The 17,398-nt window shown below is 41.5% G+C and overlaps 3 protein-coding genes and 1 long non-coding RNA gene across 9 annotated transcripts in view; 1 reads left to right on the top strand and 3 right to left on the bottom strand.

The window, feature by feature from the left end:
- The window catches only part of HOXA3 (homeobox A3), an 85,586-nt gene that overhangs the window by 26,558 nt on the left and 41,630 nt on the right, over window positions 1-17,398 (bottom strand). For 2 of the 6 annotated variants that reach the window (XM_089776649.1, XM_089776650.1), the window contains exon 2: window positions 4,953-5,056. The exons of 1 other annotated variant lie outside the window; for it this stretch is intronic. The gene's annotated coding sequence lies outside the window, so the exon portion shown is untranslated. Of the gene's footprint in view, window positions 1-4,952; window positions 5,057-16,182; window positions 16,323-17,398 lie in introns of those variants that run through there. 3 more of the 6 variants (XM_075922162.2, XM_089776651.1, XM_075922166.2) reach the window with 3 other exon arrangements.
- LOC142827313 (uncharacterized) lies at window positions 5,083-17,386 on the top strand. The gene is made up of 2 exons (XR_012901982.2): window positions 5,083-5,403; window positions 16,189-17,386. It is a non-coding gene; the product is annotated as an uncharacterized LOC142827313 (long non-coding RNA).
- On the bottom strand, window positions 5,907-10,098 carry HOXA5 (homeobox A5). The gene is made up of 2 exons (XM_006138396.4): window positions 7,724-10,098; window positions 5,907-6,937 (listed from the first exon to the last, which is right to left on the bottom strand). The coding sequence occupies exons 1-2, from the start codon at window positions 8,292-8,294 to the stop codon at window positions 6,687-6,689; spliced, it is 822 nt and encodes a 273-aa protein (XP_006138458.2). The 5' UTR covers window positions 8,295-10,098; the 3' UTR covers window positions 5,907-6,686.
- Window positions 10,195-13,514, bottom strand: HOXA6 (homeobox A6). Its single transcript, XM_006138395.5, has 2 exons — window positions 11,586-13,514; window positions 10,195-10,486 (listed from the first exon to the last, which is right to left on the bottom strand). Exons 1-2 carry the CDS (start codon window positions 12,019-12,021, stop codon window positions 10,227-10,229), a joined length of 696 nt encoding a protein of 231 aa, XP_006138457.1. The 5' UTR covers window positions 12,022-13,514; the 3' UTR covers window positions 10,195-10,226.

The following is a 17,398-nucleotide window of genomic DNA, read 5'->3' as shown; positions in this document are numbered from 1 at the left end:
TTTGGTTTATAATTACCTCCCAAAATGAAATTCTTTGTGTAGTACTGTGTGTTACTCTCAATTGACACAACGTCAGAGCTAAATCTTCAATACTGTTGCCGTTTTAAAGACAAGAAAAACTCTCGACATCTTGGAAATTGCTCTTTACACAAAGAAATTCAGCTTAAAAATACCCTGATACTGGTTTAACTATCAATTTCTGTTTGGGAGTATTTTCAGAAGGCTTTGATAGTCCTGGAAATTATGGAACTATCCAGCGCCGTCAGGGTTTTAGGCAGAATAATATCTGTTAGCATCAGATCGCCCGATCATTCTGAATGTTAGATTTGCACTTTCGGACTAAAAATATAACTGGCAGTATATCCTACAATATGTCCAGCGTAATCCAGTTTAAGGTTTACTAAAGAAATAATAGTAAAAACTCAGACGCTGTGAGGGTCGGTATACATGTTAATAGGTTTGCTCAGATCTTATCTTCCTGACATTTTGAAAAGTGAAAAGGCTTAACATTAAAACCTCTTAAGAAAGTTATTATATAAAAGTGTGTGAAACATTTTGTTACCTGACCCTGGTATTTAAACATACAGCCATGGACGCGTTTTGCTCTCCTGCATGTTTACCTGGTGCATCTGAGCCAGAGATATTTAGACATAAATGTGGCTGATAATTCAAGTTGAAATACAACATGTATTACTCTCGAAAAGAGGAATTTTCTATCCTTTCCTCGGTAATTGAGGTCATTCAACCACTAGAGTTCACCTGGAGTCCATACTGTGATACACGCTTAACTCAAAGCTATTTTATCTTTTGTGCTGATAGTCAAGATCTCGGCTATAACATTGACATCAAACTCTGTCTGGGCGGATGACTAAGAGTGGTGCAAAACGTAAACTTTTGACCCTCAACTTTTTGACCTGCAGTTGTAACGCCCTAGCCACAAAGATATACAAAAGCTATGCAGCTTCTTTTAGGAGCAAGAGACTTGGACTGTTTGTTTCAATGCTTCTGCTGTTTTCCCCCAACTTTTTTTAGTCGGTGGGCTTTTTTTTGTGTGTGTTGATATTGTTGTTGGGCTTTTTGTTTGGTTGTTTTGAGAAAACTGGATTTAAAAAAATAATCTCACCATTGTAAAGTGCTGTTAAACCAGTTTGCAAACTCTTTCGCCAGCGCTGGAGGGACTAGATTAACTAAAGACGCTATATGGGTACAATTGCAGGTGAAAGTCTGGTAAGTTCTGGACATGCAATTGGAAAGTATGTACTGCATAGCACTGGGGGGAAGATGTAGCTATATGTTGCTAAGTACTTAGTCATTTCGTCTTTATTTAAAAAATAAAGAAACTCTAATTGTTTGAGAAGCCTTGTCTAGGCAAACGAGTTGACTGTGAACTTGGTCTAAAGCGAGCTCTACTGGTGATTCCTAGGGTGTGCAGATTTATCTTTTCTGCATTTACTTAACCTGGCAGTGAACTGCACGGGCTGCCATTTATTATCCAGAGACAGACTTCACCTCAAGCAAGGACTGTTTCACAAAATTGCAATAATTACCCAATAACCTTCATAACAAATATTATTATTGAAAAGACATTTTTGGATCTAGGACAGAATCCGCATGTGGATTGGAAAGGGGGAACCTGTGCACATCTTGCCCCTCTGCATGCCACATGTGGGCCAGTGTACACGGGCAGCTATAGATGCATCTGACTCAGTTGGAACATAGAAATATTAGTAAGGATGCTTTCGTTTCTAAAGGAGAATGTTTTCAGATGGAAGCAGGCTACTGTATGAGCCGTACCTTTGTACTAGAGATAAAAAACCAAAACATTGAATTAGTGTCTCTCTGAAGCCTCTGGGTGAGAAAAAAGATAAGGTGGAAAACAGATTGCTTAGATTGGTCAGAAGGTTTATTTATGTATGTATTTAATTTATTAAATCTGTATCAGCTGTGAGGGGGAAATGCACTCCTCCAGTAGGTACGATTCGAAATAGAAAATCATGATCCGCCCAGATGAATCTGTTACAGTCAATTTCCCATAGAACAGAGGGAAGGCATTTAGGTTCTGACCCTTCTACAGACACACCCTGACTAAATGTAAGGAAATGGGCGAATAATACTTTCAGTACCTCTAATCATCAGTACGTGTGCAGGGTTCAGATAAAGCTACTCACCTAAAACTACATCTGACTTTCACAAGACATATACTTACAGTTTAGTGAAAGTTCAGGCTTATAAATTACTAGGTATAAGCACTAACGGGTTGCCTCCACTTTAATTGGCTTTATGCTTGGACCTGATACACTACACTAAAGAATTTCTTTCAAAGGATTAAGTTAATAATAGTTTAATACTAGGTAGATAATAATTTGCGATAGTTTCAGTAAAGTAAACCCAAGAGCACTAAATTAAAAATACTATAGAAAAATAATGGGTACAGAAAAGAGCAAAATCCTGATTCCAAATAAGCATTCTCCAGGAAGAAAACAGTTATTTCCAAACAAGGACATTAGGATTTGGGAAAGGTTTTAGAGTTTTTCATTTCGACTTTATCTAGAGTTTTCTGTTACAGTCTGGATTGTAAAATCTTAGCGCATTTCTGTTTTCAGAGGATTCAAGCTGTCATAGCTTTGCGAGGGTAAAAAGAGACGAGAAATATTTTATAATTATAGTAATTTTTTCAATCACATTTATTTTGTAGCTCAAGAGTGTGTCCCATAGCTCCTTATAGAATGTATTAGGATATTTTCACAATACCCACATATATCCACACTGCATTTTATATCTAGCATGCTCGAGAAGCTAAAATGCATAGAATTTCATGTCGGTAGGAAATTATTTTTCTTCCTTCACTGACAATTCACAACCTCAGATGACATAAAGATTCCTTTAAAAAATTAAGTAAATTTGCCTTGTGATGGATATTCTGTTCTCATAATGGAGCTAAGGAACTGAGATAATCAAACTATTATCTTTAGTTTTAATCTATGAAATAGCAAATACAAGGTGTTTTTCTTCTGAAAAGCCACCAATCTATGAAAGAAGCTTGAAACTAGCTTATGTGTTATTTTTGCCATTAAACATTGGGTATTATGACATACAATTAAATTCATTCCTATCAAATATAACTTTTCTGTATTCCTAATATTATATTTGCATACCATGAAACTGCCAACTTCTTATTATGGGACTTATTCTAGTTTGTACTTTGGCTATAAAGTACAATGAAGAATGCACTCTTAGAGTCTAGTTCTTTTCCATTTTACTATAGAAATGATATGCAAATGTCTTTATTTAGTGGTCATAGAGACTAAAACACAAACTAAATCTAAAACTTTTTACCTTATGTTTGAGATTAACTCAAAACATAGAAGAGTTTGTAACCTGCCATACCTCTTGGAGTAGTCAGAGGAGTTAACGTTGCATGTATGGTATTGCTTTATCACAGTATAACCTTGATTATTTAAAAAAAAAAACCAAAGGTAGAATGAATGTTCTACTTCATTATTAGACCTCGTGGAGGTATTATGCTAGAGTAAAGCAAGTAATAATCTGGCTAAGTCTCCTGAACTCTAACATCTTATTGCCAGTCAGATAATAGTTTTAGTTCTGATCTAGTAAAAAATGGACAATACTCAAAAGAGAATGAAACGTAGCAAAATAAAGCTACAAATCATCTAGTGACAAACAATTCAGTTGTTCTTTTAACTCGAATTTATGACATGGCAGGAAAAACAACATCGTTGCACTGATGCTTTGAAGAAATCTGTTGATCTAGTGTACTCCAAAATGACCAAACCTTAGTAGGTAGGTAGGTAGGTAGGTAGATAGATAGTCAAAGTTTGTATTTAAATCTTGTGGGCCTAATCTTCAAACCTTTACTCAATTTAGCAACCGCCCCTATCAGCCCAATGAGTCCGAGTGGGTTCAGTGAGACAACTCATTCAAGCAATGATCTAGCGAGTGAAGATTTTAAGGATCTGGCTCTAATTCTACAAAGGAGAGAGAGAGAGAGAGAAAGTGAAAGTTCCTTTCGCCCCTTCATTCAGCCCTGGAAATTCAAAGACTAAAGTAAAATCCGGCCATAAAGTTTACTGCTGAGTAATCACACTCTGGTGAGAATAGTCTCCTTAAAAAGAATGTTGAAGTAAACACGCAGCTGGGGCCTACCTCACAATTGCCAGCCAGTAATATCTGGAGAGGCGCGGTTATTTAGAACTGTCCATATTCTAGTCTGTATTTCATAATTTGCAGCACTCTGATCTGTGGTAGCTTGCATTAACGTTCCAAGTTACAGTCAATGCGTTCTCTTAGCAAAACAGTGGAAATACAACAAATACATACCGTTTCTGCAAAAAGGTAGACAAAGTTGTAAGTGGCTGTGAGCACCGGCACACTGCGTTTACACGTCCGGCTACAGTCATATAAAATAGCTATGTCTATAAAATATTAGGAAAGAGGAATCCTAGAAAATTCCATCTATGCCATTTTAATGCTTGCTCTGGTGTACAAAATATTTTCCAGTCCAAAGGTAACTGCCACATTGGCCCACCTACTGGTGACCATGCCTCTATAAGGCACTTCACAGAGAAAATCAAGCCATTTTAGTCCCCTTTTAAAAAATCGCGTGTAGTATCGGATCTTTGCTAAACTGGAAAGTCTATGGCGCAAAGGAAGTAATTATCTTCTGCGGTAGTCAAAGTAATTAAAGTCAGGCCTCAAAATCCATCTCTGCCAACGACGCTTATTGTGGTTTACGTTGATTTGATTGTTAAAATATAGAGCTAGCTGCTGAGCGTTGGCATCAGAGAGGGGAAACTTTTCAACGAAATCTGTATCCTGAGGAGATAATGTTGCATTTTTTAATTCAATGTGACAGTCCTGAAAGGATCAAGCCAGAGCGAGTCCAGTTCTCCACTGTACAAATAAACTTTAAGGAACTTGTGCACAAAACTTACCTTTACTTGTAAGGAGCCATTTTTCATAGAATACTGAGAACTTGTGGTTTGGATACTTCTGTACCTAAAACTGACAATTTGAATGACCGGGAGGCACACGTAGCCTGCAAAAGAATCAAATGAAGTCCAGCGTCAGCAAGATTATATGTTATGTGGTATATAATGTTGGATGTCAACTCCCCAAAACCATAAAACTTACTTTAATGGCACCACGTGACTTTTTATAGCCAGTGAGCCTATCTGTCTGTGCTATGGATGATTTTACGATCTAATTCATAGACAAAACCCTATTCATTTGGCACCCAAATGTCATATAGCCGGAACTGGGGCTTATAAAGTTTACTGTTTTATAACTTTTAAGGGAAGGCACCAGTGTAACCAGTCAGTAAATGTGCAAATCTCTAGTTGCTCTTAGAAGCTCAGAAGAGTTAACCATTCAAGCTCTGATGGGGTAAGTAACATTACATTTATAGAAAACTAATTGTAGCGAAAAAACAAGTAGCTTTAAAGGGTGAAGAGTGGGAAGGTGGCGGCTATAGGGTGTTGCTTATAGACGCAAAGATCTCTGATGTGGCTGTCCTGCAAATATATTTAATTAAAGCACACGAGTAATTATAGAGCCAGGCAAACACGCTCTGGGGTTGAGAGTGCATTTTAACAAAGCACATGTTTTTCAACAATCACCAGCCAGCTACCAGTTTATTCACCCACAGAGAGTGCTGATTGTGGTTCTGCAATGCAGTTTTCCACCTAACTAGAAACCATTAAGGAGGAACTTATGGTCAAAGTTTCAATTAAAAGGATTGCTATCGGATAATTGCACTTCTATCATTTGCAAAGCGTAGCATAAGGTCCTATCCAGGTAAAATCTTACCCATTCTGCACTGCTGACGGGGAAGAAAGTAGCAAATCAGGAAGTACAGCTTCCAAATCAGACCACGAGAACTTACAATAGAAAGTTTATTTATTTATTTTTGTCTGTTTGTTTCCAGTCAGGTTTAAAAAAAACAAAAAACAAAAACCAAACAAAAAAAAAAACAAATACAAAAAAATTTGATCACAGTTTGCTCAGACAGCCAGACTTGGACTATATTTGTAACTTTGTTCACAAAACCATACATTACTGAAGCTGCGCTTAATAAGAGCCACTTCTAGGAGTTCGTGCAAAGAGTCATACAAAGGCACAGCAAAGGACATACTGCTTGGGATCACAGTTTTCGTCACAGATTCACTATTCACTACACGCAGGACAAGTTCAGTTGTATTTCATCATCTCACCTCTACAACAGCATGAATTACACAAGAATTATATAGGTAGTTCGAATAAAAATATTTTAACAGCTTGGAGCTATACAGTTATTAACACGTAAACACACATGCACAAGTTAAGCAAATTGAGTGCAACACATAACATTGGTACTAAAGGAGGGGGGATTCTCTCTCTTTTTTTACAGTTACTTCAAGTAACACAGCTCGCTTCATATAAATAAGTTAAAACATCTAAATTGTCAAGACAAAGCCATTCAAGACAAAGAAATGTAGGGGAAGCAGGTCTACTTATACACGCGATAGAATGGTCAGAAACAGGCTCATGATTAAAAGATGAATTAGGGCGACAAGAACAAGGTTTCTTCACAGAAGTAACACAAGGAAGTTTTAGAAAGTCAACTTAGTACTGACATTCTACGCAGGGTCAACTAATACTGCCCAGTACTTTTTTAATTGATCAATTTCTTAAGGACGAAAAGCCCCTCCTGCAGCTGCCATACTCATGCTTTTCAGCTTATTATCCTTTTTCCATTTCATTCTCCTGTTTTGGAACCAGATCTTTATTTGTCTCTCTGAGAGGCAAAGAGCATGTGCTATTTCAATCCTTCTTCTGCGGGTCAGGTATCTATTGAAGTGAAATTCTTTTTCCAGCTCCAGGGTCTGATACCGGGTATAAGCAGTCCGAGCCCTTTTTCCTTCTGGTCCCCCTATGTTGTCTGGAACAGAAAAGGGAATGATTTAGACTCTCCACAGCGACCTGCTCCTGTGTTTCTAAAGCACCCCTCGGGCATCAGGACCGTTATTCTTGGTCCCATTTTTGTTTTGGATAAATGCTCAACAAGTCCTGCCTCTCCCCCCCCCCCTTTTTTTGTGCTAGAGACATTTTTAGAAGAGCAAAGCAACAGAATCTTCAGCTAAGCTGATCACTGCATTGTGGCTGAGACTAGAGGGGGTTTCAGAGATAGGAGAGCAAAGCAAGGACACTGAGAACTGCCACGAGGTTTAGCTGTAGAAGGCTTTGTATCCAGCAATATCATCTCTGTTTCACAGTGAGAAGGGGCATGGCAAGTAATAATTTTATTTAAAAAAAATTACAGCGCAGAAGGCAAGCCCATAGCCCTCCCATGCCCCTCGGTCCTCACCCTTAGGGTTGTTTTTGTTCTGACTTCCTACCTGGGAAAACTCCCCCCCTCGCTCTTCGACTAAACTATTGTTTTATATATAATTAGTAACGCTGTTCCACTGGACAGTCCTCCTAATAAATTGCACACAATGCCAAGCACTAGTCCCATTTCCCCGTGTCAGACACGTCTCGGCTGCTCCCCGAGTGGTTGCAGACTTTGTTGAGTTCGAGGGGCTACATTTACATTTTTAACTTGCCTCCGAACCGGCCGTTCCCACCGCGCCAGCACGGGGGTTTGATCCGGCTGCACACTCGCACCCACCCAGCCCCCCGCCGTTTACACGAAAGCCTCTGGAAAGAAAAGCAGGGCGCGCTTTACCATGACTTATGTGCAGTTTTCGCATCCAGGGGTAGATCTGGGGCTGTGAAGGCTGAGCTGTGCTTTGGTCATTCTGGGCACTTGCCTGGTCGCTGCTTGCTGGGGTGTCATCCTCAGTGCCAGACGACGTGCCAACCCCCTCTCTGCTTATGTGAGTGCTGCTGCTGCTGCTGCTGGAATTGGACGAAGTGCTGGTGGAGTTAGCTATGGAGTTTTTCACCCCGTGATGACTCTCGCTGACAGGCGAAGTGGCCACGGCGGTGCAGGGCAGAGGGTCAGGTGGAGGCGAATGTGAAGACGTTGCAGGCTGGTTATACCTGGGCTCTGTCGAGGCAGAGGTGGCATTGGATGGGTAATTGCGAGATCTTTCATTGGCACCAAAGTGGTTGGAAGCTGAGCGCCCCACGCTAAGATCCATGCCATTGTAGCCGTACCCGTACCTGCTGGAATGCATGCTCGCTGAATCCCTGTATTGCTCGCTCACGGAACTATGATCTCCATAATTATGTAACTGGTAGTCCGGGCCATTTGGATAGCGACCGCAAAATGAGTTTACAAAATAAGAGCTCATTTGTTTTTTGATATGTGTGCTTGATTTGTGGCTCTTGGTCGTTTTGTGCGTCTATAGCACCCTTGCACAATTTATGATGAATTATGGAAATGACTGGGACATGTACTTGGTTCCCTCCTACGTAGGCACCCAAATATGGGGTACGGCTTCAAATCACGTGCTTTTGTTGTCCAGTCGTAAATCCTGCCTGATGACCTCTAGAGGTAAACTCGTGCACTAATGGGGGAGTTGGGTGGATGCTGGAGGGTTGGCGCGCGCGCCCCAGGCGCGCTCTCGCGCCCAGCTCCTGGCTGTCAGTCGGACTCTTGCGCCACCCTCTGGAGACTAGTTAGATCTTCACGCTTCCAGCCAGGGGCTGCAGGGCTGGGGTCGACTCGAGGTTACAGCCCATTATCGCAAAATTATTGCATTTCTCTCCCAGTTCCATTAGTATGTACCAATTGCACCGGGCTATCCGCGGCAGATCGCAAAACCAGCAATAATGCAGGAGTGGGGGGAAGGGGGGACATTGGCTTGTATTTTCACTAGCTTTCTCTTATTCTTTCATTCCTGCTTCTTCTGCTCGGCTATAGATTTGTAAAAACAGAAATAACTTCGATCTCCTTTTTTTAGGGGGATGCTTATTTTAAAATTCATTGAAAAATCTAAATCCTCGCACCCTGGCAACAATTATAGGCGTTTACAGATTTTGCAGGCGCTTCAGAAAAGCTGTTCGGTTTTACATGGCAGCTACCTACTAAAAATAAATGCCGCCTAGCATTATTTCAAGTGGGGTCAAATTCTATATCGTTTTCTGGCCGGGGTCTTTTTGTCAGATAAATACAATGCTGTGACAGTCCTTTGACATCAATATTTTCGAGGTTTGGGACTATTCAGAGCAGCGGCTCAACTTGCTTCTACCGAAGAAAGGGGTCTTTGTTGTGTACTGTACACACATCCACACACACGTACACGTATCTGTTAGTAAATATTTTCACTGCCAGTATTTTAGTCAAGGAAAGAGACCTGGACATGGAATCATTTCCGAAGCTAGTCTCTACCTAAGGGGGAGTCTTCTGGGCTCGGAATTTCGAAAGTAAATACAGACAGAAAGAACAGCCACGATTTAACATGACAGACCATTGATTTTTAATTTTTAAAAACTACCACAAATGTACTGCATGATTAACCTCCCTCCCTCGTTGCTCAGTGCAAGCGTTCTTCACTATCGTCAGAAGCCTCCGAAATCTGTGCGCCTCAAAATCTTTTCTTTCCCTTTTCTAAAGTTTAACGCATTATGGGGCTTTTCCCTTTAATTCTAGCGCAGAGTTAGTCCAATTTAGCGGAGTCAGCTCTGGGGATTTTAAAATCTCCTCGCGATTCATTCTCGATTTCAATGGCAGTGAATAGTCTGGTTTTCGAACTCGATATTTAAAAACCCGTTGCCTTCTTGGTGCTAATTAAATAGCTTATACGCATGCAAAACCTTTTTTTTTTCTAGAGACCAAAAGATCCCAAACAAAACTGAACAATTCGCCCTGGATTTGTAAAAACATCAAAGCAGGATTTCTAAATCAGGAGTAATTCCACAATATGAACGTTTCCAATTACAAAAAGCTACTCACTTATATGCTGCCTACAGCCATACGGTCATATCCGAGACATTCATACACACATAGGTGCTGGATTTAAAATATCTATAATCTGTTTTTTTCTGAAATATTTTAAGCAAGGTTATCTAGACTTTGAAAACGTGGCCAGATACACTACACAGCTCTAAATCAAATACTTCTATTTTTAAATAAATTCACAGTTGGTTGCAAATGTATATATTTAATCAAAGCCTTTGGGAGTCAACAGACTGTGAAAAACCTATAGGATTTTAGTAGCAGAAGGAATACAAGAAAAAAACGCTAAAAAGGAAAGGCCTGGTAACTTTTATTAAGCATTATTCTACTCCCCTGACTTTTCCTCTGTTTCTTCGCTGCTGGGCTGTGTGGAATTTATGAGTTTGTTTTCCTTTTTCCATTTCATCCGCCTGTTTTGAAACCATATTTTAATTTGTCGTTCAGTAAGGCAGAGAGCGTTTGCAATCTCAATCCGTCGTCTTCTGGTTAAGTATCTGTTAAAATGAAATTCCTTTTCTAACTCTAGCGTTTGGTATCTGGTGTAAGTTTGCCTCCCCCGTCTCCCATGTGTTCCATACACTGTACCTGCAGAAGTAAAGACAAAATTATCGCATTGAACAAGGCCCAGGGTTCCCAAGAAACAGTGGTCAGTTACACTGCGCCTTCTCTTGCAGAGACGATCACATAAGAGGTGTCTGCTCTGATTTCCCTGATAAAATGTTTCTAAATCATTATCACAATTGAAGGTATAATTCTGATATACAGATATTTATTGGGGAAAATATTTACCCAAGCAACGAGAAATATTTAAACTTGTACATATATATGTACACAGAGCTGTACCTATGTGAGAAATACAAATCTGTGTGCATCTGTATAAAACTATAACAGTTTCTCCAACTATAGTAGAGCTGTAATTAACTGTGATCGTAATTAAAGCTCCTAGAACAGTGCCCCACAATCAGAATTTGCTTCTGAATATAGTGCACTCACATGCAAAAGGGCCCTTCGAAATAAGAAATGTCTTTAAAAGTTAAACTTTTCACGTCACGATAAATCATAATCAGAACTTGCAAAATATAACCCTGGGGGACGGTGAGGGAAAGGGGTTTTTTTAACCAGTTGAAGAAAGTGTGCTTACTCAAAACAAAGTGCCTTTTGCTCCCTTTCCAAACAGTCCTGTTCTGTATACTTCACTTTAAGTGAGACAAAATTGGAGATGATTTGCAAATGTGCACACATTGTCCGAAAAACGTGCCCTCAATAGCCAATATTTGTATACGAATGGGCTTGGGAGGGTCCTACAAATAAATGGAGGTAGGCAGCACAGGGGGCATATTCCTTACATCAGTCTTTGACATTCGAGGAGCGGAGAAGCGGTTTCTTTGGGGAGGGCTGGTTGTTGCTAGTAATTTGTTCATACCTATTGTTCAGTTATGACTCAGGGACTGCACCAAGTCACCCAAGTTGGGAGCAGTTTGTTCCGACAAACTGCCCTAAGGTTGCCAACGGGCCAGGGCTAAGACAACCTGGAAAGGTTTCGTGTTACACATTACCTCGCAGGAGTCATTCCTCTCCGACAGTTTGGACGCGCTTTTGGAAAGACTTTTTCAAAGAAACTTTTTTTCCTCTCTCTCTCTCTCTCTCCCTCTCTCTCTCTGTCTATTGCATTCAAATGACTTACCAGCGCAGGAGTTCATCCGCTGCATCCAGGGATAAACAGGGCTCGTGTACTTCCGGTCGGTGCCTTCCTCATTTAAAATTTTGCTTTGCACACTGTCGGATTTGTAAGGTTGATCAGGAGAAAAGTGCAGATAGTCCCCGTGTCCCCTCTGCTTGCCACTGCCGGAGGGAGAGGCGCTACTTATGTCCTTTTCAGAGTAAAAACACGAGGCTCCATACTCATAGGATGCCCGATTGCAAGCAATGACCGTGTTGGACTGTTGGTAAAAACAAGGTGAGGTGTAGGTCTTGTCCTGGAGGCTTGTTGCCCCATACGAAGCTGGGAAATGCCTCAGAGCATCATAGCCAGCTGGATAAAGGGGGATTTGCCCGAGGAAAGAGTCCTGGCCATTAGGCAGGCTCCCAGGGAAAGTGGGATTCACAAAATAGGAACTCATTTGCTCTCCCCTCTGCAGGACTGTGATTTGTTGTGTATTAGTACATCTGGCTATAACTATTAGTAGTCATCGAACTGGTTTGTTTCTGGATGGCCGAGCGCCAAAAGCGACAGCAGCAAATAGCACCAGCTGACGGCTCGGCGGCCAATGGGAGAGCAATGTGGAGCCCGCTCCCCTGGGACCCGCAGCGACCGAGCCAGCAAAGTTACAAACAACCCCGAGCCCGGCAGATGGATGGCAACACACGCGCACACCCCACCTTTAACGTGGCTGAGGGAACATGGGAAGTGGGACGTGGTGGGGAGGAGGGGGGAGGACGAGGGGTGTTGCTGTCAAAAAAAGAAACGGCGAGGGAGGAAGGTGCGGCAGCGCGGCTGTGAACGCCCCCAGGGCAGTGCCCTGTGGCAGCTGCGGGGGATGGGGGGAGGGGTAGCTCTCCAAAGTTAGGGTCTCCCCTCTGGAAGATATGCAAATCATCACACCGCGCCCTCCCCCTCCCTCTGGTTCCCCACCCCGGAAGGTTGAGCTCCCCTCTAGTTTCTATAGTTCTGTACGCAAGGTAGCGGATGATTGATGTGAGAACTGAAAACTTTGGAGCAATTCAACCCGGTGGAAGGGGAATCAGCGATGGCGTCTGAGCGGAGAGGGGCTGGCCGACTGTGTCAACAAACAGCTGGTTTTTTAACACAGGGCAAAGAAAAAAACATGTTATTCGACCAAACCTACTGAAAGCCCAAATGAATATTTCCCTTCCAAGCACCAAGCATCATCGTCCCAGGTCAGAAGGCAGCCTTTGTGGCCGGGTATAGATGAAGCCATATTCGACGTAGTTTATTGAAGGCAAGCTCTTGTATTCAGGGACAGTCAGACAATTTAAGGGGAGATTGGGGACCGGACAGGAAATGGTGGCCTCCACCATGGATTGATTTATTTGGATGCGTGTTTCCAAAGGAGTCACTGGCAGGGGTTGGAAAACAGGCTGCCAGCGCTTCCGGAGAAGCGGAGTTCAGATAAAAGTTACACGTGTGTGTTTGTTTTTACCCACCAAACGCGCATTTCGCTGTGTCTAAAACGAAGATGTTTACATTACTCCGGTAGAGTGATACCGACCGAACACAGCCACCCTAACGTGCCTGCAGAGGCAAAACGGATTCGCTGCTGTTTTTAATCAGTTAATTACCCACTGCGGTTGTAACAAATATCTTAACGTGTACTGTGCAACTTGGCACTGATCCCAGGGCGGACCTACAGTCCTGGGCCCAGGGCAGACGCGGTAGCAGCGCGGCTGGAATTCACAGAGATGCTTTAAATTCCGCCTACTCCAGCAGTTCCTAAAAATAACAAGATGCTTCCTTCCAAATTCCTAATCCGTGCCTATGACCACAGACTGAAGAGCCGATGTTTAAAGAGACATTTGCACCAGTTCTGTTTCCGATAACACCTAAACCAGCTTTGGAGACGTGAGTTGTGCTGTTGTGGGAAGGTTCCGTTCCTCATTTCCGGAGGATGATTACGGTACCTATAAAACAGTGGCGAGTTAAAACATCTCTCCACAATAGTTGGTATTGTTAGCGTTCTCCGTTGGACTTTCACACTGAGATGTTGATTACCTTCCATTTTTATTTCCCCCCCTATTCTGTGCTCCGGGGCTAATCTATATACACATCTGGTCGAATAAACAGTATATGCTTTGAGAGAACAGCTGAACATTATGGGTGTCTACTGAAAAGAATCCGTATCCGGATGAATTTGCACTATGTGTGCGGAGGAGAAACGGTGAATACAAATGAGGGGTTGTTGAGGGTTTTTTTTTTTATGTGAAAATGTTTAGCAGAGACTAGACCGGAAACGTGCCATGAAAATCAGATTCGGGGAATACACAAAAATCTAACTCCATACTTCTTTTAAAAAGTTGCGCTCGTGAGGGCTCTTCTTTGAAGACGCATTGGATCCATCAGGAAAAAATGAGAGGTTGATAAATATTTAAATTTTATTATGTCGGTTTCACATTGGTTATTATCTCTTTTTTTTTAAGGGAGAGGAAATGATTTGCACAGGAATCTTAATCGGAGATTCTTGTTCCAGCCAAAGTCAGAATCTCTAATGTCTCAGCATAGTAAATGAAAACATTTCGTAGCTGCTTCCGCCGTAGTAAACCGCAAAGTAAATGAAAGTACACGTTTGTTATGGTTAAGGCTTGTCTCAGCAGCAGCTACACAATTTGCATGGCCATCGTGGTTTTAGTTATATTCAATATGCAAAAAACAAAACAAAAACAAAATCAAAACACCCCGCCACAACAAAGCTTTAAGCGGGAGTGCTCCCAGTCACACAGGTTTAATGGCAGCTATTTAGAACACTTATTTTGAAAAAGTGAATATTTAAAAGTTCCCAATTGCACTTCTGTAATTGTAACAAAGTGAGCAGACCTGCGCCTTCCGTATGCTTTAAATTATTTTTTTAAATGTCAGCACGCAGTTGAAAAAACCTGATTAGAACTTTAACAAGACGCGGATTGTTTTTCTTTGTTTTTCTTTCTTTCTTTCTTTCTTTCTTTCTTTCTTTCTTTCACAGACTCCATAATTCAACCAACGCTGGAGTACAGGTGCAGGGAGCAGTTACCCACTTCGACTTAAAAGCCCCCTTCTGAATCCGCTTACAAATGTTCATAGCGCCAACAGAAAACAACCTTTAACAGATAGCCTATAATCCAAACAATTTTTGCCCTCCAAACCACTGTTTAGATTGAACTCGTAGGAGTAGTGTCATTGGGCAGCCTCGATCTTACCCCCCTTCAAACTAGTTCACACGGTGACATTTTGCATTCGACGCACAACACAAGTTTAAAAACAAAACAAACCAAAACCACACGAAGCCCCGCCCTGTAGAATTAGCCCGTCCGGGGTGGAGAGTGACTGGGGTCCCTAGGTAGGCCGAATTTTGTTAGGATTTCTCCAAGAGGATTGCAGACAATTCGCCTCTTGCTTGCTGCTGCCTTTGGATCGCCTTGTTTCCGCCACACAGTGGCAGCACTGAGAGCCTGTCGCTCCGCCATAAATAACCCGACACTCACTGCAGTTGCAGCCACGCAGCTACTGCAATGCAATGCAAATGTAATTCTTTATCAGCCCGGAGAACACAAACAACGCCGCCGTTAGCATTTAAAGCGCTCGCAGCTCATTTTTAATTACTGTAATGAATATCGAGATATCACAGAAGCAGAACCCTGAACCAATGCCGCGGTTTCCAGCACACAAACATAGGAAGCAACGCCAGATCGGTGAAAGCCACGTTCTGATGCCCATGCCGTGCTAAAACCCCTTGTGCCCAGCTCGGTTTCCTTCCCCCCACCCGCCCCGTGTTCCATTTTTCAAAACTATAACTAAATCGACCCTTGTACCTCTTATTTGCTTCCACTGACATCGAAAAAGCTCCATTTCAGCATCTGGTGTAGGACGGATGGCTTAAAATCCAGCTTTAGATAGAATTACTCCAGAAGCGACGTATTTAGAAAAATGTCTGTAATATTGTTCAAGCTCCGCGCAACACAATGACGTGACACAATTATACTGTATACAAGTGATTTATCCGCTAAAGCAACCTATGCACACATTTCTCCTATTCTACTGTTCCAGAAATATCCCCCCTCTCTCGCTCTCTTTCTCCCTCTCTCTCTCTCCTAGACATTTTATGGAACGAGAAGATATTATGCCGGTTGGTCTCTGTCTGAAATTGTAAGTGCATTTCCAAACATCTTAAATTGCCGTTAACACGAATGAATGTGCAAATACTGGGAAACAAAATGAAAATAGTTTTCTTGAGCAAATTATCTCCACCTAATTTGATAAATCCGAGTGATAAAAGAAATAATAAATAAATAATAATAAAAATAAAAATAATCCGAAGGTGAATGTGATAGCAATCTTTTAAATCTCCTTTATTAAAATTACACGTCAGGCTTGCTAAATAATAAACACTTGTATTGTTGCATGCATTGTCTAAATTTAAACAAGCTAAATAATAGGTTGGTAATTCTTCAACTGGTATCATTCCATGTATAATATATACATACATATATTACATATGCGGGTATCATAAATGCATATATGGATATTAAAATAATGTTACCCTGCTTAAGATACTGTTATATACATTTCTCACCTTTAGGTTCTGGCTCGCAGAGCCCCTGCTACTTTGACAGCTGTCGCTTTGGCTGCACAGGAGACGAATCGCCCTCCTTTTGGTGCCAGAAGAAGCAGGAAATTAGCCAGGTTGCAAGTTGAAAATCTGCCACTCCAGTGCTTTGAATCCAATATGCCACACCTTCCAGCGGAGGAATTGGAAATTGCCATCCAGGGTCTGTGTTCTAGGCGGCTGCTTATGCTGAACCTCCATACACTTGGTTCACTATTGCCTTACAAAGAACAAATGAAATGGGGGATTGAAAGCCAGAGAGATCCGAAGCAGGACAGAGCTGAGCTAAAGAATGCAGCTCTATTCTCGCAAGGGAAATTATAAAAAAGTTCATGTTCACGGTTACCATCCACATGACCGACAGCGACCAATGGAAAAACCGAGCAACTCATAAAGTTGTATTGCAAAGTTGTAAATTTTCATAAACAACAACGGATTTATGGCCTTTTCCTCATCACTAAGAAGAGGCAGGTCTTAGAGAGGCGCCATCTTACCAGAGAGGCAGCCCTAGAGTTTTAAAAGACCTAGAGTTTGATCTAATTCTATTAAAATTGCAATTAGAACATTTGCCACACCGCAGAGGTAGGGAACTAGTCTGCAGAGAAGGGAATCATTATCTCTATCTTTTTCCTTCCTTCCAACGAGACTTTCATGCATAATCTTTTAAAATTTGATATTAAAATGCGGTACCTGCTTTTCGTTTTCTAATAATAGGCAGGGAGATTTTTTTTTTGACATATAGACGGGTGGGTTTAATTATATGTTTTGATTTTATATTTTTTTCTATTGTCCCCTACTATGACTGACACGCAAACACACACCTGACTACAGCTTCAACACTTGGAACTTTCGCATTGCAGCTCGCGTCTACAATCAAGTATTATTTCGCTAATGCGGATTTCCGCCGGCGTATAGGCAGGTTTCATGTCTACTGTGCTTTTAAAATTTCACCGAAGCACATAGGAGCCTCTCGCTTCAGGAGTGCTCTCTGCTTAATTAATCAACCCAGGTGAAAACGCTAGTTAGCGAAACTGAGTCCTGTCAATCCATCGCCTATGAATTTTTGGTTTTGAGTGCAAATGAAAATTACATATTTGATCTTATTTCTTTACTTGGCCATGTCAGTTTTATGCTTCCTTTGAACTGCTCCTTAATAAAGAAACACAATTCATTGTCAACAAGC

This window comes from Pelodiscus sinensis, chromosome 2 (genome assembly GCF_052426305.1).
Source record: "Pelodiscus sinensis isolate ZL-2025 chromosome 2, ASM5242630v1, whole genome shotgun sequence".
NCBI classification, from domain to species: Eukaryota; Metazoa; Chordata; order Testudines; family Trionychidae; genus Pelodiscus; species Pelodiscus sinensis.
This window is presented reverse-complemented; position numbering and strand designations above follow the sequence as displayed.